At 44.0% G+C, this 25,452-nt stretch overlaps 1 protein-coding gene across 1 annotated transcript in view; it reads right to left on the bottom strand.

The window, feature by feature from the left end:
- Positions 1 to 25,452, bottom strand: part of JAG1 (jagged canonical Notch ligand 1) — a 37,721-nt gene that overhangs the window by 10,623 nt on the left and 1,646 nt on the right. Inside the window, exons 2-9 of the mRNA XM_061364774.1 lie at positions 25,069 to 25,374; positions 14,169 to 14,220; positions 7,005 to 7,259; positions 5,983 to 6,043; positions 2,029 to 2,159; positions 1,634 to 1,753; positions 1,108 to 1,221; positions 548 to 661 (exon numbers count right to left, since the gene is read on the bottom strand). Coding sequence (XP_061220758.1) covers positions 548 to 661; positions 1,108 to 1,221; positions 1,634 to 1,753; positions 2,029 to 2,159; positions 5,983 to 6,043; positions 7,005 to 7,259; positions 14,169 to 14,220; positions 25,069 to 25,374 — 1,153 coding nt within the window. The remainder of the gene's footprint in view (positions 1 to 547; positions 662 to 1,107; positions 1,222 to 1,633; positions 1,754 to 2,028; positions 2,160 to 5,982; positions 6,044 to 7,004; positions 7,260 to 14,168; positions 14,221 to 25,068; positions 25,375 to 25,452) is intronic.

The following is a 25,452-nucleotide window of genomic DNA, read 5'->3' as shown; positions in this document are numbered from 1 at the left end:
TTTCTCCCCCCATACATCTCAACTGAGCATTCCAAAGGAGGAGTGCTGCAGCCTGCTCATTGGGATTAGTGTGTTGTGTGAAGAATGCAGACAGCTCATTCTTCATGAGATCATTCACATTTTGGAACCCAGCTGTGAACTCCTTGGTCTGGAGGAGTTGACATGGCTGAAGAGATACAGCAACTTTCTCACAGGCTAAAGGACAAAATCCATGTGGGGGTGGGACTGGAAGGCATACACATGCACCCTCCCCACTTCAGTTCATTTGTGGTTTATAGTATGTCTCTCTGCCTTAGTTAACCATTTCCTCCAACTGCCAGCATACATCAAAATGACAACAGAAGGAAACCACTCAGAGTGGTCTAGACCCCAGTCCTGCAAACACTGACAATATTCTCCATGTGCCAGAATACTTCCATAGGCTCCAAAACCATAAACCATTGCCTAATGCAAAGGACACAGCCCCCCTCTGTCTGCCCAACTATGATCCCTTTTGCATTTATCTCCCCGCAGAGCAACACTGGATGAAGAGAAGAGCAGTTCTCACCTAGCTGGCACGTTTTGCCAGTCCACTGAGGTGGGCAAATACACTTAAATCCATCAACTAGATCCTGGCAAGTTCCTCCATGGCCACAGGGATTTGGAGAACAATCATCAATATCTGTAAAGCAGAGTAAAGAGAGGCTGAGACTCTGTGCCTACTCCGATTTCTACATCTACTCTGATTTCAGCAAAAGCCTCCCGTTATTTCACAGCAGTGTGAAGGGGGATTCAAAGCACAGGGGAAGAAGCATACACCTGCGGTCCTTTGGCAAGTGGCAGTTGTATTCTTGTGCAGCAAACCTCTCTAAACAGTATTTTAAGCAGCTTGCCAGCATGCTACAAAAATTCAGTGTTCTGCTTCTTTCAAGAAGCCATTGACTGTTCTTTCCCCTGGTGTTTAACAAAAACCTTGGCATAAGCAAAGGAGAAGAGAGTGCACAGTGGTATAAATGGATGCCAAGAACCAGCACTAAAGCTGGGAAAGGTTAAGTTTATCAGGGATCAGAGAGACTGGTGTGAACCAGCAGAGCAGGACATTTTTGATGCTATTTTCAAAGCACTTACTATCAGTGCAAGTTGGTCCAGCCCAGCCAGGTGCACACACACATTCAAATCCCAGAGACGTCTCTAAGCAGCTTCCTCCGTTGTGACAAGGGTCAGAGAGGCAGGCGTGCTCCGCTGCACCGGGACAGAAACACAGCATTTAGAGTGTATAGCAGTGACCACAAGGCACCCCCTGCTCCCTCCCTCTGGACACACCATCACTGCTGCTGTGAGAACCTCAAATCAAAAGCTACTCGACAGCAGGAAGCATCTTCCATGCTGAATTCATCACCACACTGACTTACACCTGTTTGAGTCAGAGCCAGGCAAGGTACTTGCACTGATCCTGCCGGTAAGCAGAAGGTTGATGTTCAGAGATACCAGCTGTTCATGATGAAGCATGAACAAGCAAGTCTGGCTCTTTGCAGCCAGCCCTGACATCTTAACACCAGAAAAGGAGCTTTTCCCAACTTCATAAAGTATATCCAAAACCAGCCACTAAAAGCTAGTGAGGATTAACTACCAAGTGGCAACATCACACACTTACCAATCTCACAGTTCTGTCCCGAGTAGCCCTCAGGGCAGGAACACTGGTATTTATCAGGGCCAGTGTTGCTGCAGGTTCCCCCATTCAAACAGGGTGGGTGGGTTCCGCAGTAGTTCAGATCTGCAAGAAGTGAGGAGCATTAAAACCATGGCTGAAAAGCAGCAGAAACATCAGCGCATGCGTGCTTTGTTCCATTACTCCAGAGCCTTTACACAATACAACCACACACATCCTGCAGGGCAGGACAGGGAGAAGCTAAGGACACATGCTAACAGTGCCAAATGCCAACACCACGTTCCAGTGGACTCACTCAGTCTCTGCACACTCTTTCCATGCTGAGTTTGCCAGTGTTAAAACACAAGCATTACACTGGGCTATGGGCAAGATTAGCATACCTTTGTCACAGAGCTGACCACCCCAGTTGGTTTCACAGAGGCATTGCCATGGTTCAATGCAAGTGCCATGGACACATCCTGGGTGTGGAATGCACTTATCACAGTACTGGCCTTGCCATCCATACTGACACCTTCATTTAAAGAGAGGGAAAAAAGTCAGAATAGGGAAACAACCCAAAACCCCGTCAGAATCACCCTGTGTAGATGCGAGTGTGGAACTCCAAAGCTTGAAGACAGACAGGGTGGTGGGGGAGAAGGGCAGGAGGAGGGGAGGGGAGAAGCTATTGGAGGTTTGTTTGGTGGTTTCTTGTAAACAAACATTATGGTAGCTTTGCCAAGGTCTCTCTTGCTGGCCTCCTGACAAAAGAATAACTGTTCTGAGAGAACCAGCATGAGGCCGCTCAGCACAATACTCCTCCTTTGGAGCCTCATACAAATGTGGCAGAGAGGGTGGGTGTGCACTACAAATCAATCTCTGGACTTTGACAGGGTGCTTTATAAACTGAGGGGGGGGGGGGGGGAAGAGAAGAAAAAGTCAGTGGAAACAATGGTTATGCAGAGGTCCCCATGAATACAAGGTTCCAGGCATTTCAGCCGGGCTGGGTTTGCAGGAAGACAAACAAAACCATAAACACCAGCCCCAAGCCCTTGACAAGGCAGCAGCAAAGCACCAGGAGCTCTCTGCTCTCTCAGAAGATAACCTTATTCTGAACTGGAAGATGTACACTGCAAACACTGGACTGGGCCACAGGAAGAGATGAAAGAGAACAGCAGCCACCAGGATTTTGCATGTACTTAGTGTATTTCAGTTTGATTTATGCTGGCTTCTTGTCAGGGAATCCCTAACACACATCCAATGCTGAAAAACTTTTCATTTAATGTCTGGAGAAGAACTGATTATTATTATTATTGAAATCCTGTATTGCTGCTACCAATGAGCTACCTGAATTCCTACTTGAAACAAAGATGTTCTTGTAAAGTAAAGCCCCCTTAAGGGAAAGCTCATTGTGGCTTTCATTTAGCTCTCACTAGCCAAGCAGACCAAGGATTCTTCAGATTAAAGTGAACCTAAAGATAGAAACAAGGAAAACAAGCTGGAAGTAAAAAGCCAGGGTTTGTTGAGGTCCTGTATTTCATTAACAGGTCCTGAGAGTAATTGATCAGCAGCAATTATGCACTAAGCTGTCACTAAGTTATGAAAACAAACCTCATCTGCACAGAAGTCAGCTAAGCTTTCTATTTGTGAAACCCCCCACCATTCCACTGCTGATTCCTTCTCATGGGAAAAAGCTGGAAGGGTCTCTCCAATGGGTAATCACACACAGCCAGTGGTAAGTCCGACTTCCCTTCTGAAACCTCAGGTGACAAACTGCATCCTAATAAAGTGCTTTCTTTAATAGCTATTTCAATAGCAGCCTATTCAAACTCAATGGGAAAATCTTATTAGCTCGTGTGTTAAAAAACACTAGGCCGACTTATGTGTCTGTGTGTGCAAAGAACATGAAAGAAACCCAGATCAGGCAAAACAACCTCTCTCTGGTAGCTCTTGGAAAATCCTTCTGTGTAGGGAATACAGTAAGAAGGCACAAAGATCAAAATTCAGGAACATCCCCTTTTAATTTGTGTTGCATTCAAAGCTACTCCCTTGTGAGCTTGCACGCAAGCGGAACTAAGGGACCTCCCCTGCAAAAACAGGTATCCAGACTGAGACTTTTACTCCTTTCTGCCAAATCAAACGAATGCTTGTTTTCTTTAAAGCAAGTGTGAAGAGAAACAAGTAATTATATATATATATATATATATATATATATACCTAAAACACAGAGGAAAAAAAGCCATGAGCTTTAGAGCCAAAGATACAACTTTCTTCAAACATCAGCTTCAAAGCATAACAAACAAAGCTGGAAAAGGCTATGGGCATTAGAAAAAGAGTTAGATATCCATTCCAGAAATAAGATTCATGGCAATAATTCTCGTTTAATAATATGTATGCAGCAGTTTCTCATGAGAAATTTAAAGTTAACTTTCCTTGTGTAGTGATTCATGAGTAAATATGGTTTTGTTGGCTGGCCTGCATTAAAGAAAGTGACTCGCACCAAAAGGGAAAAGGATATTTTAGGAATGTTTGCAAGTTGTCTATTGTACCAGAACCCAGAGCAGTTTCTGCTGGGATGTTATTTTTAACCTCTGTTGCATTTATAACATACAGGCTATATGACTCATCAAAACTTAAAAGAGAATAAAATCTTGTTTCTGTGTTCACTTTAAAGATATTGGTCTAACTTGGCAAGCAGAAGTTATCTGAAAGCACCAGAAGGACAGCATTGTTTCAAGACTATGCAAATCAAGTGTGGGAAAGTTGCACCTTAAGTAAATAAGAGCACTAGTGCATGTCTGGGCAGTGAGTGGGAGGCAAGAGACTTAGAAAGAGAAAGGGAAGAAAAAACTCTGGAAACAAAGCCTGTTGTTCTGACTAGGAGACAGCAACCTCTACAAGGCATGTTTATTCTGATGACAGAAGCACAAATCACTGGTAGCCTTGACTGATACAATCCTCTCACCATCTGGCCCCCCAATACTTCCTACTCCTTGGGAGGCTTTTTTTCCTTTTCTAATTAAAAAAAGCTTTAGATCTGGTCTTCTGAGGGTGAAGCAGCTTGTATCAGCACTGCTACACACTGAAATCACTGCACAACCTACAAAACGGCCCCATCCATCCTGTGGCTTGACTTGCACTTTGCAACATCTCCTGCAGAGGATGAAGTTACTTCCCACCTTCCTTTCAGAACATTCCTGCATGACTTTGTGTTTTGGTTTTGAACCACAGAACACAGGGACAGAGAAAGAATGAACCACTGTGTCTATTTAGGCTGATTTCTTACAGTGTGTCAGTCACCCCAGACCTGGTCCTTGTTTGAACTATAGCTTATCCAGAAGGAAAAGCAGTCCCCTTCAAGCAAAAGTTTCCAGCAACAGAGAATCCACCAATATGTTTGTCAGGCAGAAAAATTGCTTTCTGTTCCTTCAGATTTGTGAGTTTTATCCCTGAATTCCCAAGCTTCATTTTTAACCCTTCCTACGCAGCATCAGTATCTTATAACCTCAGAAGCCCTCACTTCCTTATCACCTGTAAACAGGTATGATAAAGGGTTACACACAGCAACTTACAAGCTGTTTGTTGATGGGAATTGTCACGTTTAATATCCATTAACCCCCTATTTGTAAGGGAGGGAACAACACATTTCCCTGTGCTGTATAAATACGCTGTATGCCAAATATCTAATTGCTGGGTTATGGATAAATTCTGCTTTTCATTGTATCCTTGCCAGGACAGAATGGACTTCAAAGCATGGGAGCAAAATTCGGCATTCATCAGAGCCTACTGACAAGATTTCATCCCAGCTATTAACCTCTCAGCACTCAGAGCCTGGCTCACAATGGTAAAGGAACCGAGAGATTTAACTAATCCCATTCTAAAGAATGCTTGACTTTTGCCTACTGATGGAAGAAACCAGGGGGTGGGAAGGAGGGAGGGGGAAAAGACTGAAAGGGAGAAGGGGAGAGAAAAGCCACACTGTATTTCAAGCTTGTAGTTGAAAAAGCCTATTAACCAGGCTTGTGGGGGGAAAAAGTACCCACAAAACATATGCACTATTTATGCAGAAACAATTAGTTAGTGCTCATTAGGCAGCATTCACGTGATTTATCTCATTACCCCCCCCCCCCCCCTTCTCCCAGTGCCACCATTTCACAAACCAAAAGCTTCTTAAAATTATCAGTGCCATTAAAAGCCTGCTCCCCCCTTATTCCGGGCAACTCAGCATGAATAATGTGCCTTGGTCAAAAACACGACTCCAAAACCACATTCCCTCCCCAGTCCTATTGTGTTTAGCATCACTTGTTCAATTATTTGGTGGGGATGGAGGGAAACAAGGAGGGAGAGGGGGCATTTACCTGCACTCTCCTGGAATTGTGCAAGAACCATGCTTGGGGCTACATCCCTGACGACAAATGGCTGTTAAGACAAAGAAAGAGAAGTATCAGCACGCTGCCTGCTTCCTGCATCTTCACACTCGTGGGAATGTTTTAATCTCTAACCAGCACTGTAATCCTACTAAATCCAAGGTTTTAATAAGTTTCTCGTATCAAGCCTACTGGAAGGCAAACCAAGGTAGGTGGCTCCCTGTGATGGGAAATCCATCAGCTAGCATCACAGAGGAATAGTACCTAATGCTGTTCAATGTTGCTTCTATTAAAGAGAAATTATATCTCCTCAGTGAAGTCACTCTGAGTCTACAGGCTTCCTTTCCCTGTCTTTTGCGTGTGGACTGGTCCACTCTCCCCAGCTTTACATTGAATTCAAAGCAACTTTAAACTACTCCAGAATTACTTTTGAGCCGTATCTCTGGACAAGATACTAAGATGGGCATCAATTCAAACTGCAGGTAAACTCAGTCAGCAAGACATGCTGACAGTCTGTTCCTGCTCAGAGTCCTGCTTTCTCCTTCTGAAATTAGTGAGGAAGTTGCCATTCCCTAATAAACATGTCAAACCATCTCAGGTAGAACAAACAGCCTGGGACTCCTCAGACACCAAAGCTTTACACTTGCCAGGTCAGGCCTAAAACAAGTCTCTCCTTCCTGCTTGTCTTGAAGTTCTGCACCAAAGGGGAAATCCTTTTTGAAGTCAGCGGCAGAACTCCCATTGAAGTCAATGGGCTGGGTTTTCTTCCCAAGGGCAAAGATGCGGATAATCAGAGAAAGAACACATCTGCTAAGTGCCCAGTACTTGTCAGACCTCTCCAAGATATTAAAACAAGGCAGAAGGTAGTCCTGCCCCTGCTGCTCTGTGTAAAGAGTGAGCTGCTGTCCCACTATCCCTGCACAAACTGACCACTGAATTCCAACCTGGATACAGCACACTCAAATCCTAACCAAGCCTGCTGATCATCTGGGGCTCGAGCACTCATCACAAACCTTTGTTGCACTCTGGTCCCATCCAGCCTTCCAAGCAGGTTTTGTTGCCATTCTGGTCACAGGTATGATGAGTGAAGAAGTCATCTCTCGGTCGACAAAACTTGTTGCAGCCAAAGCCATAGTAATGTTCTGCACAGGTCACACGGATCTGATACTCGAAGTGGGCAGCTCCTGCATTATGTTTCAAGGTCTGCCACTGACGGCTTGGGTTGATCATGCCAGAGTGGGATGCCTTCTCAATAATGCGATCGGGATCTAGAAGTTACAAGAGATGTCAGAGTTAAGAGTCTGTTTAGGTTTCATTACCTCCCACATCACAGCTCACCAGCTTCACAGGCAAGGCTCTTTAAGGCAGCTAGTTGGGTTTATTAATTTTCTGTTTTAGAGAGCAAGATAAGGCTGCCTTGGAGCTACAAGCCATTAACTGAAACACATATGCAGCATTATCAAACTGAGCAAAGCCTGAAATCAAAAGGGACTCCTAGGTTACTGCCAATCACTTATCCCTTTTGCAGCATAAGGGCATCCAGGAAGAATTACACAGTTCACGACTGAGGAAAATCCAGCTGCTTTTACTTCTAGCTGCAACAGATTGGTACATAACGTGATTTTCCCCGCTTCTCCTTTCATGGTACTAGTTTTGTTTTTAGGGGGAATATTTATGAAAACATCATGCTACAACAACCAAATAAAGCAATGTCTGCAAAGTGAACATAAGCATCGCTAAAGGTTTGCAGCCTTCTGAGACTCTGGTGTCCACGCTAAATCCAGAACCAGCAACTCTGGCATTCAGATGACATCGCTGACCTCGCCAGGCTTTGGCTGAGAAATGCCATGGAAGTTCTCTCCTCAGATGTTACCCGACACTAAAAATTCAGGACTACCACAACTTGAAGCAGAGCACTCAGATTACTGCTTATGTGTGCTGTACAGCTGGGTACTCTATAGAGCATTTCAGAGCTTAGCCTTTGTGCTTGACATTTAGCTGCAGCAAAACTCTTCTGGCTTTCAGAGCCCTACAACTGTCTAAATTATGGCTTGAAATAATAATACCTCACCTTAGCTCAGAACATTGTATGTATCTGTGGTATTTCACTTTGTAGGCCAGATCCTGTGACTTAAACGATCTGGTTGCTGCCTTATGACTTGCTGCTAGCAAGCACTTGACTGTCAAGTGAAAGTTTATCATAAAACAGCCAAAATATCCTTGCAGACATCGTACAAAAACAACAGTAAGTACCAGGCTGCACTGTTCTGTATATGGGAGCATAACCCAGTGACAGAAGCAGCTTAGGTAGAAGGGCAGTTTGCCAACGGTGTGTTAGAAAGCAGTGTGTGAAGTACTGGCACATTTGAGCACTGAGAATTAAAATGTACTGATGTCCAACTTGCTCTTCCAACAATTACAAAGGAAAGGTTGGGGATTTTACATAAGGCAGAGCTGAAGACTAATGAAGTTCCTACATAAGCCTTAAGATGCCACACGGGCAGTTCTTCATCTAAAATACTTTTAGATGTCTTTGCTAAGGACCTTTGATTTGCAGCTTTCAAAAAGAACTTCCAAAACAGGCTTCTCAAGCCTCAGATCCCCATTATCAATTCCCCATTCTGCCCGCTTGTCTGCAGCTCTGAATAAAGCTCAGTCAAAGCACTCGCTGCACCACCACAGACCGCTGTCAATACACACACACTAAGCATTTACCCATTTTTTAGGGTATCCTTGGCATGGGACTAGAGCATTCATTAAGTGTTTACAGTGTGAAATTAAGGGCAACTTCTTATTCATCTTCTGGTATTTCTGGTTCTATCCTATTTTCCATTTAAATCAGGTCTTATTATTCCTTGGCACTAAGCCCCCAACCCCACATCTATGTGCAAGACTTTCAAATGCGTGCAGGCCTTTATTAATTTAAACCCCATTCACAAGTCATGTAGATGCCTAAGGACTTTTCCATACTGGTCTATCCAGAGCAATATCATGTCCTGTACTGTGCAGGTGTAAGGCTCTTAGATCTCATCAACGAGATTATTGACTAATTCTCAGAGGTGCTTAAGCAGATGCATATCTATTCGTCTTGAATAGGGCTAGTCAGGCGATTAGAGCTCCACTCATGCGTGCTGGGGATGGCTTTGCTGCACTTGCCAAGATTACACCCTGATCTACAGCACAGTTGGAAAGCAAATGCATTTCCCCAAATACCGACACTGTGCATAAAGACATCCTGTTTCTCGCAATAAAACAACTCTATCCTTTTCTCCTGCAAGGGGGAGAAGAAAAGGGCAATGACGCTCAATTTAGTTTTGTAAACCGCCCCCCTCCACACACACACTCACTCTTGCTTTTCCAGCCTTTTCCTGTTCCCCATTGGGAACATACCACTGACAGCTATTTCAGTCCTTGGCACCAGAAAAACAGTCGCCTTGGAAAAGAGATCTTTCCTCTTGCCTGTGCTCTATCATTCCTCCCCTATCTGCCAGCTCATTAGGAAGCATGTCCTTGCTGTATGTCTACAACATCTCACTCCAACCACCGGCTCTTTTGAGCCCATAACCACAGGCTGAACTCAGATGGAAACATCCTTATTAGACCACTGGACTTTATTATTCTAAGGGCCCAGATGAAAACCAGCTGCTATTTTTCTTTGGATCATAGCTAAAATGCCTTTCATTTGATACGCCTTACAAAGCTACCACCATACATTTCAATTCAAGGAAGGTCTCACAGGCTTAAGATCCCTTTCCATGAGCCGTCACCCACAGTTTTCACAATGAAGTATTGGCGTGTTCCTTCTTGTACTAAAATTTCTCCACCCTTCCCTATTCCTGCCTGTGAGTATGCACTTACACAAGTGTGCTGACCCAGACCTTGTTGCAACAACTCTTCCATTCTTAGCCTGCACCGACAGTGTTTTACGTTTTATAGTAAGCAATCCCAAAGCAGCAGACTGGTGAAGTCAATAGAAAGCAGCAGTCAACCAGGCTTGAGAGAAAGCCATCTTCCTAACCCCTCTGACACCAGCTGACTCAGAAGCCCATGCTTTGATACAAAGGGTAGAGGAAACATTAACCAATTCAAGATCGGTGAAGTGGAAGAGAGAGGCTTTCTGCACATCTTTAGCTTCCGCTCTGCACTTTGCTGTCAGAGAGTTTGCTGGTTTCATTCACTTCTCATGTCTACATTTCAAAGCTATTAATCTCTTTATTCAGTGGGCAACTGTATCAAAGGCTGCAGGCACAGGGAAATGAGCTGTTCTGACTGCCCACCTTTGCTTTGCAGTGCTCCAGTGCCTGGAAATTGTAACTATGCAGCATCAGGAAGCAAACAACAACAAGAAAAGCCCAGACTCCTCAAGGCACTTTGGGTGGCCAAGGACACCACAGTTATTTTTGAAGGTCTTTGTTTCAGACAACTTCCAGCTATGGCTTTGTTTACATTGTGCTAAAGTCTCTTATGCCCAACTGGAATTCACATGCAACTGATACCAGTAATTTACAATAGCTCTTTGACACAGTTTGAGATGCAATGTCAGCCCCATTAGCTTTATGTATGAAGCGACAGTAGCAAGATGGCATCTAGACAAGAACCAGAGTAAGGAAACCATTTAGGTTGAATCTTGGCTCCAACAAAGAGTGATTCTCATCAAGTTCAACAGGGCCAGAATTTAACTGCAAACCACTCTTGGAAACAAGACAAGAGAGTATGTGGTAAAGGGAACGTAGGAGGAGTGGAATGTAGAGGGGGGAAGGAAGCATCCACTCTAGGATCTCCTAAGGACTGCATTGATCAGAGGATGCTAGAGCTATTGAGAAGTTACACAAAGCCTACTAAACCCACTTTTCTGAGAGAGAGCTATCTCGGACTCCTTATAATTCAGCGGCAATTAGTGCAAAAGAAAATCCTGGACATCAAAAAAGTCCTCAACGCTTTATCTATGATGCCTAGTTCTAATGATTTCCTTAACTAGCTCTTCAAGACTTACTCTTCAGCTACAGGAAAGCTGACTGTAAGTAAAGCGATGTGGTATAAAGGCAAAGCTTTGTGCAATACTGTGACTGAAGTGACCTAGAGATGGATATGTGACAGCAAAACTAGAGCAGGAATGCAAATCAGGAACATATGTAAGAACATGTCTGCACTTGGTCAAATGCACTGCTGAGAAATGAGGCAATTTTGTCTGAATACAATTGTACTTCCAGCACACGAAAGCAAAGAAAGGGTTCATTGTGCAGCTTTGGAAATGCAGTTGTTTCATGAAAAAAGATGAGCTCTAATAATAGTAAAAGAGACAGGGACCCAGTCTGAAAAACCTCTCAGATCCTACTATAAACAAGACCTTCATTTTGAATTCAGGCATCTTCGATTTTTAATACAGCAAGCTATTTTCTGCTCCTCCAGAAAACACCCCATAGTCAAGAGCCAAAAAGTTTCCCAGTGCTGGGTAAAGCTGGGGTAGGGCCCAAAAATCACAGGTTCCTCATTGAATTAAACATTGAACAGCATTGACGGCTGCTGGCCAACATATTTGAAAAATCATGGCAGTCAGGTGAAGTTCCCGATGACTGGAAAAGGGGAAATATAACCCCCATTTTCAAGAAGGGGAAAATGGATGAGCCAGGGAATTACAGACCAGTCAGTCTCACCTCTGTGCCTGGCAAAACCTTGGAGCAGATTCTCCTGGAAGGTATGCTAAGGCACATGAAAAACAACAAGGTGCTTGATGACAGCCAGCATGGCTTCACTAAGGGGAAATCCTGCCTGACCAATTTGGTGGCCTTCTATGATGGGGCTACAGAACTGATGGACAGGGGTAGAGCAGTTGATATCATCTACCTGGACTTGTGCAAAGCATTCGACACTGTCCCACACGACATCCTTGTCTCTAAATTGGAGAGACACCAATTTGATGGATGGACCGCTTGGTGGATAAAGAACTGGCTGGATGGCCACACACAAAGAGTTGTGGTCAATGGCTCAATGTCCGGCTGGAGACCAGTTACGAGTGATGTCCCTTAGGGATCGGTGTTGGGACCGGTCTTGTTCAACATCTTCATCGCTGACATGGACAGTGGGATTGAGTGCGCCCTCAGCAAGTTTGCCGATGACACCAAGCTGTGTGGTTCGGTTGATACGCTGGGGGGAAGGAATGCCATCCAGAGGGACCTTGACACGCTTGTGAGGTGGGCTGATGCCAACCTCATGAAGTTTAACCATGCCAAGTGCAAGGTCCTACACCTGGGTCGGAGCAATCCCAGGCACAGCTACAGGTTGGGCAGAGAAGATATGCAGAGCAGCCCTGCAGAGAAGGACTTGGGGGTGCTGGTCAATGAGAAAATGAACATGAGCCGGCATCAGTGTGCACTCACAGCCCAGAAAGCCAACCCTATCCTGGGCTGCATCAAAAGGAGCGTGACCAGCAGGTTGAAGGAGGTGATCCTGCCCCTTTATTCTGCTCTCGTGAGACCTCACTTGGAGTATTGTGTGCAGTTCTGGTGTCCTCAACATAAAAAGGACATGGAACTGTTGGAACAAGTCCAGAGGAGGCCACGAGGATGATCAGGGGACTGGAGCACCTCCTGTATGAAGATAGGCTGAGAAAGTTGGGGCTGTTCAGCCTGGAGAAGAGAAGGCTGCGTGGAGACCTCATAGCAGCCTTCCAGTATCTGAAGGGGGCCTATAGGGATGCTGGGGAGGCACTCTTCATTAGGGACTGTAGTGACAGGACAAGGGGTAACGGGTTCAAACTTAGGGAAAGTTTAGATTGGATATAAGGAGGAAATTCTTTCCTGTTAGGGTGGTGAGGCACTGGAATGGGTTGCCCAGGGAGGTTGTGAATGCTTCATCCCTGGCAGTGTTCAAGGCCAGGTTGGACGAGGCCTTGGGTGATATGGTTTAGTGTGAGGTGTCCCAGCCCATGGCAGGGGGGTTAGAACTGGATGATCTTAAGGTCCTTTCCAACCCTAACTATTCTATGATTCTATGATTCCATGATTGAATGTAGTTGGTTGTAAAGCAAACCCTGGCTATCACTGACAGATCATATGAACCATCTGCACTGGACAACTTCTTGTCTGGAACTGATAGGACATGCCATGTATATTAAAAACCCATGAAGAGGTCTGTGCAGAGAGGTTCTCAGACTCAGAGGCCATTCCCAAGCACTATACCCTTCGCCAATTAAAACACACCACCACAGCACTGTGCCCATTTCTCTAAGGCCTTTCCTTCCTGAAGCATGAAGTCCACTTTGTTCCTGTGAGGCTGTCACCTGGCATTCCAAAGCACACTACAAGAAGCTACAAGGTTTGTGTAAGATGGGCCACAGCGCTGGTGCTTTTCTGTTGAAGGAGTAGGCTTCTTGTGTCAACAAAAGGTTTAGGAGTTCAGATTCATACTTTCTCCTGTGGCTTTCACCACACACTATTAAAGCCTTACATTGAAAATAGAGCTAATTTTGCCCACCTCCTTCAGTAACGCTAGACAATAAACAGAACAGCTCATATGCCAAGAGACTCCGTACAGCTTCCTCTAGCTTAGCAGAAAGTTTCTGAAACCAACCAAAGACATTCCAGGCAAAAGATTCCCATCCTTGATTTCCAGCCAGCTCTTCCAGGTGGTGTCTGGCAAATACCTTTCAGGCCCTGAATATAAATTCCTAGACATCCAGCTCCCAAGGAAGAGCTGGTAGTCACTCCTGTTTCTCATCTACAGTCATCAGATGGGTATCTGTAGCAAGTCCTAATAGACTGTTTTCTTCTTAAAGCAGCACATTCAGTTTTGAGAAGTACACAGTTTATAGGGAGGTCCCAAGCCAGCAAGACTCAAGCTTCTGAATATCACTCCTAATTAAAAAAATCCAATCAAAAACCCCTAAAGAAACCCCTTGGCTTTTATTCTATCTAAGGAAAAAGAGGGAATTAACAGCAACTATTTTTAGGCATAAAACCATGGCTGCCTAGGTGAGCAAGCTACTCACCCTCTACAAGCAATATGAGGAAGACAGGCTGCTGCAGAGCCTGGAGTAGTTGCTCTGTGTTGTCTGGGGGAGAGCTTTTCCCTCTCCTCATGCTCTGCTTCACAGTGAGCTGGTTAGACTACCAAAGGCCTTTTGACAGACAGGAGATCAAGGTGTCTGAACTAAGTCAACCAACAGAATGGATACTTACTAGTGGAGTTATCATTGTAATCCCATGCCTCAACGAGCAATGTGTAGGATCGCTGCAAAAGAGAAATGAGAGTTAGTTTCAAGGTTATACATTAAGAAAAAAAAAAGAGAAAAAAGCAACAAAAATCAAACCCAGAACACAAATTTTAATTAAAAAGAAAAATCCTTGTCTCTGCCCCAAACTAGAATACTTGAAAACATAAATAGGTACTAGATTATACTCGAGACAAACATGATCTTGAATCCCCATAAGCCACCTTATCCAGTCTGACTTAGAAGACCTTTCACCTTGGGTAGCTCATCTTTGTCATCATTAATGCATCTTATGTACTTAATCAGGAAGCCCAGCCTTCGACACCGCGCTGCAGCCACAATAAAGCATGTGTGGAAGAACTGCACATGGAAGGCAGGAAACACCAGGCTAGCAAAGCAGCATCAAAACTCCCAGAAAGCCAAAAACAAACCCCCACCCTCCCAAACAGCTTCAAAAGAATTCTAGTTACAGAAAAGGAATCTTGATGTCCCTTCCCCCAGCCATCCTGAAAGCAAGAAGTGTTGCTAAGATTACTGGGCTCTGCCTTGACAGCACAATCTCGAGGGACTCTGCTTTTCAGCACCCCCTTTGAAAGCTTTGTCTGCATGAGGGCCATCGCAGCTCCCACAAGTATCAGGTAACTGAGGGAAGAACTGATGGATATGGGAAGGGGGTGGGGGTGAGAGAGAAGCATTGTAAAACAAAGGCTAAGATCAGACTATTTAGAAGAGCAGGGAAAGGGAAAAGGCACTGTCCACCCCGTGTCACATCTACAGACACACTAAGCTGCCAATGAGCTCTCCAGCACTCCAGTAATAATAATCATAAGCATAAACTAACTGAAGTGACTCCATGGGTTGGGAAGATGCCAGCTATTACATCTAAGCCACCTTTATCTTCAATCCTAACTTGAGAACAAGAGCCATTAAAAGATCTTCTCCTCCCCCAGCTCCACTCAGATATTATTATCCAGGCTGTATCTTTCAAAACTGCCATTTAGCCAGCCCTATCCAAACTTATGGAATGATTCAAAACCAAAACCAAACACCACCAACCCCCTTCACTCTTACAGAAAGCTAAAGAAAAATAGGACTTGAAAAGTATAATGCAAACTACAAATGAAGCAATAAATGTAACATGCTTCTGGTGTGCAGAACACTAATAGAACAAATAAGAACTCTTTGTGACAGGTTTTGGTGCCTTGCCATAGAAGCTGTGTATCGTAAGGTTTATTTCTTCTTAATTGCATCTGCGCTCAGTTACAGTGTGCTCATTTGTGGTCTGCAGTGCTTAACACCTTTTCTGTAACAGAAACCAAACCAGAGCTCTGAGAGGAAGCTACTATAAGATGCAAGTGGAAGCAGACCTCAAATTCCTTAAGAGGAGAGGAAAAAAAATAAGAGAGAGTTGAAGCAGCCTGCTTTCTCACGACTGGACACAGCATGCAGCCTCTGAATGAAAACTTACTTTGTGACGGACACCGCCTTGCAATATAGCCTAAATATGTTTCATATTCAAAGCAGACTTCGATTCCATTTCACTCACTGATAACTGTGGGAAAATGCTTCCAAAAGTAAGCAAAGCTGGGCAAGCTGAGACATGCACCCAAACTCCCGTGCAGAGGCTCCACTGGCCCAAGCCATTTTTGGTTAATATTTTGTAGAAGTTACATGTTATTTGTTACTATTCTAGACCAAGTCTGTCAAATTGAAAGTATCTCTAAGAACAGACTAAAAGCCATTATTTTAGTGATCATTTAACACTCCTTAAAGCAGATTTAAGAAGTCCTTGCACAACTCAGAGATAAAAAAAAATCAAAACCAAACCAGAATAGAACTCCCAAGTCATATTACAGACACAGATCATTCTATCTTGAGTGCTTCCTCGCTGCTTTAATTACCAACATTGAGAAGCACAAACACAACATGTTCCTGCAAGCTCGAAAAAAGTGTTATGATACAGGGAATAAATTATGGCAAGCAGCACTACTTCCAATAAAGTTAAGGATGTTTTCCTTTCGGCCTTGCATAATTGTTTTGGAAGATATTTTGTCTAAACTCATAGCAACAGTTCCCGGTTGGTTCTCAGGACTGTTTACCAACACACCTAGCCCTTAAGGAAAGGAAAGGCTGAATCCTAGCTTTAAGTGCTACTGTTGCTAGATACCTGCATGACCACTTTCCAACACCACACAGGATTTGGTTTAAAGAGAAAAGGCACTTCTGCTTAACTGGGTGGATGTAAACACAATGCAGGGGGAACAGACCTACCCCAGCAATTCCCCTGTTTCCTATGGGCACCCTCTCACCTCATCTGAATATTTTAAATGAAGAATCCCTGTCCTGAAAAGGGATTAGACAAAGAGTGGCAGTTTAATCTCGTGGTTCTGTCCTGCTCAGCACGGGGCAAGAAAAGGACAAGACTTTGTGTTTGAGATGGGACACTTCTAAACAAAAGGCACACAGACACTCGCAGCCCCACAACAGTAGCAAGCCCCCCTCAACAATCGAACCATCGCATACCTCCAGCCAACCTCCCCCCCAGAAAAAAAGCAGCTCTGCACAAAGACTGCACTGTTGAGATTTTTTTTAAGTGCATATCATCCCCACTCTATAGATCAACAATTCAGATATCTCAGGAATGACTACTTACAGCGTGGAGGTTTAAGCTTTCCCATGCCCATAGATGACCTCTGCCCATCTTTGAATAAATATATATATCCAGACACAAGAATTCCACATCATGCACCTTATTCCATCAAAGCAATGTCCTAGGCAACGAGGCAGCAGTGAATTTTCCAGAGTCACACCCAATTAGCCACTGTAAACCTGAGCTTGACCAGAAGGCAGGGATTCTGGCTTGAGAGGAAAGGCAGCTTGAAAGGAGCAGCAACCCGGCACGCTTTTCAGAATATCCACTGTCTGATCAGCCCAGAGGACTGAAAGGCAGCATGGTCAAATTTAAGCAAAGCTTCTATGAGTTAAGCTGTGAGAGGATGGAGATGGTTAAATTCACACTCCAGAAAATAACAAAGCACCAATGCGCAAGAGCTGTTTTCCTCAATGAGAAGACACCAGGACTTAGTCTTGATACACATCAAGATAGACTGTGAAATCACCGAAATCTATCAGAAACTGTCCCTATATAGGGTCTGAACAGGCAATGCGACCTCTTTTCTGGTTATTTAAATGTAATATTAACAGCTCCAGATCAACAGAAGGTGTTTAAAGCTCTCTGCTTGTTTACTTTCTTCCCTTCACCCAGACATCCACCCAAAAGAGGCGTTTTTGTACTTTGCCTTCTAAAGGCAATCTGCGGATCAGTGGGACAGAAGAAGATTAAAACATCAGGCTCATTAGGAAAAGGACTGCCTCCTTTTTGAAAGAGGTTGCAACTAGTCAAACTTCTTTCCCTCCTATCCTTGTGGTTAAACCATGCAAGAGCTTTGCTGAGCATGTGAAACCATGACTAGACAAATGCAGTGGGAAGTTTGCATTCTGAATGCTGTGCCTGCTCCTCCTCTGCCAAACAAGGAGAGCAGGTTAAGCCTAGCACTCACACTCTGCCAGCCATACACAGCTGTGAAGACCAGTTGGTGCTTGCACCCTGCCTTGTGTCCTAGGGAAGAAGGTTAGGAGAGTGGCACACCGTCACAGCAGGCCACAGCAAATTGCCAAGAGCTACAGCAATCCCTCCTCCTTTCAGCTGGAAGGGGGTGAGATAGGGAAGAGGGAAGCTAAAGAGTATTTCAAAGCACCCATGGGCCAGGGAGGAGGGTGTCTGTGAGCAGAGTTACAGCTAGTCACAAAACCACTTCCTCTAAACATCAGCAGGACTCTCACCTAGGTACCCCTGCTGCCACATGACAAGTTACGATGATGCTATAAGACGCATCACAACGTCATGACACGGTCAGCCAGTCAACTCTGACAACAAAACATTCCTTCAAAGCAGATGAATACAACTGGTTCCTCATCCAGAGGAGATACAGACATATTTGGGAAAAGAAGGAAAACAACCTAACTCTCTTAACGCTCTGTGGAATGGAACATCGTCAGGAAATACCTCTTTGGGCCAGCCCACTAAGGATAAGTCAACACCTTACCCTAACGTGACAGCTGCTACTCGCTCAACCCCACATATATATACAAGTCCAAGCTGAACAATCTCGCAGCCAAGAGCTAGGCTGAACCTCCAGCAGGCAGCCCAGGCAAGAGCCTCCTCAGAACATGCCCACATGAAAACAGAGCGCACTGTTCCTTTAGTCTTCATTTTGAGTAGCTCCTTTATTGCTCTTAGTGAAGTAAACACTCACTGCCACATAAAGGAGAAGACATGAAAACAAATTTAACTCTGTTAGCAGCTTCTAGGGGAGATGTTCCCCCTAATTCTGCCTTGGCACAAGCCAAACCAGTAACCAAAGGCAAGACTGTCTCTGCGATACAACTGCCACCCTCCTGCCAAATGATGAAGGACAGAAAAGCACCGCTATCCAAACTATGCATATGCTTAAGCATCCAGCAAACCAGGCTGATCTCTGATCTGGCAAGCCTGCTGGAATAATGAGTATCCTGTGAATACATAATGTGCTGAAGTTGCCATTGTGTGAAGTAAGTCCATGGTTTGTCTGGAAGCTGAGCAATGCTGAGTCTACTGCTGCTTCCTGTTGCTTGTCCTGTATTAGCATTATTTTTGGATAGGCCCCATTATGTTCTGTAATCCTCACTGCAGTCAGTATGGCCACACTATTGTTCTTGGTTAATATTAGCAGTCAATGCCTCTGTCTGGGTGGCCGGACTACAATGTATTCCAATCATAAAACTAGCACGCATTAACCAAACAATGTACTGGGATAAAGGGGGAAAACTTGGGGTTCTCCCTCCTCCCCTCCTTTAAAACGAACAGGGAAAAGAAAAATAAAGTATAGCATCTTTTAGTTTTCCCCCATTTTTTCTTTCTATTTAAACTAATGATTTCAGCAATCTCAGCTACCAGGGTGCTTCATACAACAGGGTTTTCATCAGCACCTTATCTAGTTACAGAGTTATTTTCTCACGGAGCCCTACTTGTCAAAGACTAGCAGGTAGGCCAAAATGTCAATGGCTGCTTTCAACCTTCCCCAACAAGCAGATTACCTGCTCTTATCAGTCCCCCTACCTGTTTAAAGCATCCCACTGATAATTAAATGCACCAGTTACAAAAGGGTGGCAAGGTTAATAGAGAGAATACCTAGCAGCCAGCCAAGCAAAACAGTCAGGTTCACATAGAACAAGCCTGAACAAGAAGCCTTTCTACTTATTTACCTAAGTGCATAAGAACTGGGTTGAGCTGGTAAAGGACTCTGGATGTTTGACTATTTACAAACCACTTTAACCACTTCTATCCACATTTTACAGTTTCTCCTGCATACTACAAGGATAACGAGTGTAATTTGCGCTGCAGAATTGTGACCACAGAACCATGAGCTCCACAGACTAACGAGAAATGAATGCAACAGCTTCTAGTTTTGACATCTTTCCCCGTGTTAAGACACATGGGTTACTAGCTAAAATTATTAGAACTGAGTCAATTAACATATAAAACTATTCATCAGCAGAAATGCAAAGGCAAGTTTAGTTTGAATTTTCAAAAGCAATCCTGTTGTTACTATTATCTGTGCAGAAATACTTTTAAGAACTGTAGCTTAAGGTTTCTGCATGGGCTGCAGGGCACCAGGCGCAAGAACTAAAGTTGGAGTAAGTGTCATGTATAAGTGTGCAAGCCTCTTGCATGGCACATCATCTCTCTCAATTAGCTAAGGGCCAACTTTACCAGCTTCAGAACTAGTTCACGTCCACCGCAGCCTTCAGTCCACAATGAAGTGGTAAGTTTCCTTGAGTTCACTAGAATTTTAAGCATAAAGCATCAATTTTATGCAATTCATTTCCAGCCATGTGGACTTCCAGCTGCATAAACAAGCTGACAGTGCTGGATGTAGGTAGCCTGAGAAAGCTACAGTGCCAGGTCCAATCCAGCTGCCACTGACGTGAAACTGGAGCAGCCCTTTATTATAACAAGAACAAAAATTCTGGGAGCAGGCAGAGGATTTATTTTTAGATGCATTAGGGTAATATAGTCAAATGGATTTAGCAGGAAGGTGAAGTTCTGAACTGACTGGAACATAACTAACTTTTAAGAACATGTAAGTCCAAAACCTCCGAATGGATGCATCACTTCTCTGCAGTGCTGGGAAAAACCAGCATTGTGAATGCTAATTATGCTTCAGATGTCACTTAATACTCTCAGCTCCATTTTGGATAGTAATCCTAGGAAAAACATTGCACTTTGAGTGCTGAAGACTTGTTCTTCAGTTATTAATCAACAACAGATGACTCAGTGTGGATTTGGTTAATATGTGTTTTGTTATTATAAAAATTTCTTCTGATCTGCCCATGCTTCAAGATGACTTATCAGGCTTCCTTAAGAAAAGCTTGCACAACAGCTAACTTTCTGAAAGCTTGTACAAGCAAATGCTAACTGGAAGGAGGGAAAAACAAAATCAAAACAAAAGCTTTAGTCTTATGACTGTGATCTACTGATTTGGGGGTTGTTTGGGTTTTGTTTTCTTTCTAAAGGCAGTTGAATGAAGTGACATTTTTCTCTCGGATTCAGAAGGCTGTTACTTTAATGTCAGCTGTAGATAAGTATTTTGGAAACCTCTTGTGTCAAAACAGGGTGAAAAAGTTCACGAAGCTTAAAAAACACTATGCTCTTTCATTATCTCTTTCCAGCCAGAAAAAACAATGTCTACCCAGAAAACATATTTTACGTCTGCAGGAACCAGCAGCAGTAAGATTTGGCATTAAAAGAGGGAAAAGGCTGACTGACTATTTTATTTTCTAGAGTAAGGTTGAACTAAAGATGTTCAAACCTCTTTTTAATTGTATTTTACACTAAAGTCATTTAGACGCTTGAGGGCTTTTTTCCACCTCTCTAGTTTCCTGGTGTGTTGGGGCAATTGGCCCCAATATTAAATAATTACAAGGATCATAATTTCAGGATAAACAAGCTGTTTGAAACTGGAGCTATGCATACCAAAAGGATTGTCAAGTTTGACCTCCTTCTTATTCAGAGTCTCGCCAAACACCCAAAAGATTTTTCTTTATATAAAAGCAAAATTTAGTGCTAAGCTTTGCTTAAGTTAATTCATGCACAGCTCCCTTAAGAAACAGCACACATCACACTTTGGATGATTTAAGAAAGGCAAGAGATTTGATTTATGTCAGAGAAAAGCATGTGCCTACCATGAAACAAAACTTGCTGAGACAGACTTTAACAAGTGGAACATGGAAATTCTTTTGTTCCATACTTTTCTATGGCTCCATAAGCTAAGTTTGCCCATCAAGAAAGTTACTGAAGTCTCAAAACGAATGCAAGAAACAAGCTTACACGTGTTTCTTCTTTTAAATCATCATCCCTGTTGTTTCAAGTTACTGAAGAACTGCTAGCTACTGCAGGGGCAGCTTTCTGATGCACTCCAGTTCCTTTCTGCTGGTCTGCTGCCCTGTTTCCTAGCAACTTACTCAAACCTCCCATCACTTCAATTAATTTATGGCCCACCACCTCCACACCCATTACTCACAGGGGTACATATCAAAACTGACAAGAGCAAACCATGCAAGTTATTAGTAAGACTCCAACACTTCAAACCCACATTACAACTACAAGCCAAATCTCACAACACGTTTAAAGCACACCATTCTCTTTCTCTTCCTTTCCTGCATGACGAATAAAGGAGTCTAAAGCAATAACTATTTTTCATGAACAGCATAAGGGGGCAGCTTGACATTAGAAGAGGGTTTTTTGTTTCATTTTTAAAAGAAGTCAAGGCAACAAGACTTCTTCATGGTACTGACTCAAGCTGGAACATCCAAGAAAAGCCTCCCTCAGACAGCAGGACATAAACAATACATATTCAGAGATGAGCATGAATTTTCAAGTGCAATATGATTTACATTCCGGTCTAGATCCTATTACATTTATTGCAGTTTTCAGTTGAAAGTATTCAAAGCCAACTCTCATGATAAGCCACATTAGTACAAGCTTGAAACTGGCTTTGCCTTTACCAAAGTCAAGAGTATTCATCCATCTAAAGAAATTCTTTTAAGATCTAAAATTTCAGCATCAGATTTGAGCTAAGTTACTACTTTGTGGAACTTTCAAAATACCTAAAAGGATTTGCGTACACAATTTTAGTACAAATAAGGGCTTTGCCACATTAGATATTCTTTTGTTCAAGTGCCATTTGAAAGTCACAATGGCTAGCATAAAAGCTGTGTCCTATGGAAGTTAAAGCCGGGGGGCAGGCTTGGTAATTGCAAACGGACTAGCATCATGATCTCAAAAAGTATTATGTCTGCATAGGAATATGGAAGTTTATTCCAAAAATTCCAGTCTTGGGAACCAGAGTGTCCCAAGCTGTTGAGTTTCACACATTTCAAAGGCTGCACCGGGGTTTCGCTGCTGCTGCTGCTCTAGGGATTCCAGTGCTCAATTATATTAAGGAGGACAATAGAAGCATTTCTTTTACTAAGATGCAAGCTTAAGGAACTTCTCCCAGGGTCCCCAGCCCCCCAAACCCACCCTCTACACACAGATTTCCCTTCCCAACCCTATGAAGAGAAGGGCTGTTAAAAGGAACATACACATATCTTCAGCTATCTTCTTATATACATATCTTCAGATTCAGGGTGCTCCAATTACTGGAGCCGGGTAAGGGGACAGTTAAAAAAAGGAAAAAAGAAACCCTTGATGAACCTGACTTTTCTGGAAATAAAAAAAAAAAAAGTCAAATTCTGCAACACAAGCACTGCAGCCATTGGCAGAGCTTCAAATACCTCAGATTTTTACAAAGCTCTTTATCCCTTTGATGGCATATTTGATAACAGTTTTATCTCATTTCATGTAAGGGGAAGAAGAAAAAAGACAAAGAAAGAAAGGAAGGACTTGTATTTCCAACAGAGAATACCTTTGTTAACTCTGCTATTGTACTTTGTAATACTACCTCCTTCAAAACGCAGGCTTGATTTCACCCTTGCGCCTCTCCAGCCCTCAATACTCCAGAAGGCACAACTGACAGAGGCAGGCAGGAGGCAGCACAGGACGTTTCAAGAACACATGGCTGCCTGCAGCACTTGGCGGCAGGACTATGAAGTGGGTGTCTAAACTACAACTGGAGGAGGAATGCTTATGGGGCGGGCTTTCCCCCCCTCCAAAACCGTCCAGGCACTGCCAGCAACCATTCCTTATCTGACTAGGAAAGGCCAAGCTTTGGAGTGAGCGGAAAGTCTACGCATGCTTCCACCTTGCCAGCAGTGATAGTGACAAAGGATAGGAAACAAGACTCACCCCTCCTCTGCGAGCACGTAAGAGCCCTCCTCCCCTCACTAAAATGACCTTAGGCATCTAGGTTAGGATGACTGGATTTTCAAAACTGCTGAGCATCAACACATCCCAAAGCAGTTGGTGGGAAACTGTCTGCTCAGCGCCTTTGGAGACGGGGAGGGGGAGAAAACAGTTTTGTTTCCTAGGTGACCTCTAAATATAAGTTTTAGGAGTGTAAATTTAGGAGTTTTCAGCTTTCAAACCACAGCATCCCTGGGAGTCACTCTGAAAAACAAACTGTCATGTGTGCATAAGAGCCCCCCCAGATCAGTCATCCTCAGTTTCTGCCTGCCTGCAGCACTGGTGGGTACTGAACAATGCATCCCCTGCCATCCAAGCCTGTGGCAGCCTTCCATGTCCATAAACCCTATGGCCCTTGAGCCTCTATCTGTGGGTCTGTCCTGGGTGATGGCCAGGTTGGAAAGATGGTCCTCAGTTTCTGTGCAGTGAGGGAAAGGACTCCTCTGTAGAGCTGATGGTCTCAAACCTTCAACCCTCCTGAACAACCCCCAGAAGAAACAAGCAGCACTGAAGTCTAAGCAGGTGTTCTTTATATGACCAACAACAAAGCAGTTCCAGCTAATGAAGGGGTCACCTGTCCTCCACCACCCTACAAAGCTGACCAGTGTTTTGCTAGAATAGACAACACTAGGAAAGTGCCTGGCACAGAGCTGCACCTCCTTAAGCCATCGAGTTTTGCACACAGCTGGGGGAAGCCAGGATCTCTGGACCACAGAGGCAAGCAGCCAGGAAAAGGTGTGCTGTCAGGAGTGGGTAAAATGCACCAAAAGATAAGGCCAAGCTTTTCTCCATCTTGAACTTCTAGAGTCTGCAAGTACCTCAAAATACAGCAAGCTTCCCAGGGACGCTGGCAACTAGTTCACCAAGAGCAGCAACAGCAGCTCCCATCAACACCAAGCAGCGCAGCGCGATTTCCCCTTGGGAGAAGCAGGAAGCCTTCCCAAACACGCTCCAGGGAAGGCGGCCAGCTATGACACACACTTTTCACACGGGATCCCTCTACAGCCCCTAACCCACTGCTCTTTTGGCTTAAACCCAAGATTTCATGGGGGGGGGGGGGGGGGTGGAGAAAAAAGAAAAAAATAAATGAACTTCTGACCTTCTAAGTCTCAAGGGACTTATTCATGCCGTAAAGTGCAGAGATACTGGGTTTGCTTCCCTGACCCATTTAGATCCCCCTCACTGCACATCTGACTTTCAAATTTAACAGGCTGCACATTGTGAGCCCCAGGGAACAAAAATAAAAACACCACCACATTTTACTCATTTCTGTGCTGCGGATTCCCGATGCTCTTGCCAAAATGCTCCCTCCCCAATCCTGGTCCCTCTCCCCCTGCACAAGAAGTTAGCGCTCTGCTCACTATGGCCATGTCAAACAGCACCGTCCAACAGAAGCAGAGCCTGAGCAGGCCACACAACTCACCGGCCAGGCGAAGCTGAAAGGGATAACAATCCGGTTCTTTTCATTATTCCGGTTGTACTTTAAATTGAAGGTATTTCCTCCGATGACAGGAGTGGATTTGGATCCGAAGCTGCAAGGACCGCCAGCAGTGACCCGTGATTGATACTCCTTCAGGCAAACTTTAAAATAGGTATCACACTCGTCTCTGGTGCATTTTTTATCTCCTGGGTTTCGGGTGCCATCACAGCAATTTCCATTTTGCAATTCACCATTGGCATTTTGCATGGATAAGATCTCCAGCTCGAACTGTCCTGACGCTAAAGTCACCTGTTAATCCCAAGAAAGAACCGGAGAAGGAAAACAAAAAAAAAAACAACAAGAAATAAGAAACAAACAGTTACCTCA

The sequence above is a fragment of the Neopsephotus bourkii genome, unplaced genomic scaffold, assembly GCF_033783945.1.
Source record: "Neopsephotus bourkii isolate Nb327-2 ecotype Australia unplaced genomic scaffold, CSIRO-AGI_Nbou_v1 NB_1250, whole genome shotgun sequence".
Classification (NCBI taxonomy): Eukaryota; Metazoa; Chordata; class Aves; order Psittaciformes; family Psittacidae; genus Neopsephotus; species Neopsephotus bourkii.
This window is presented reverse-complemented; position numbering and strand designations above follow the sequence as displayed.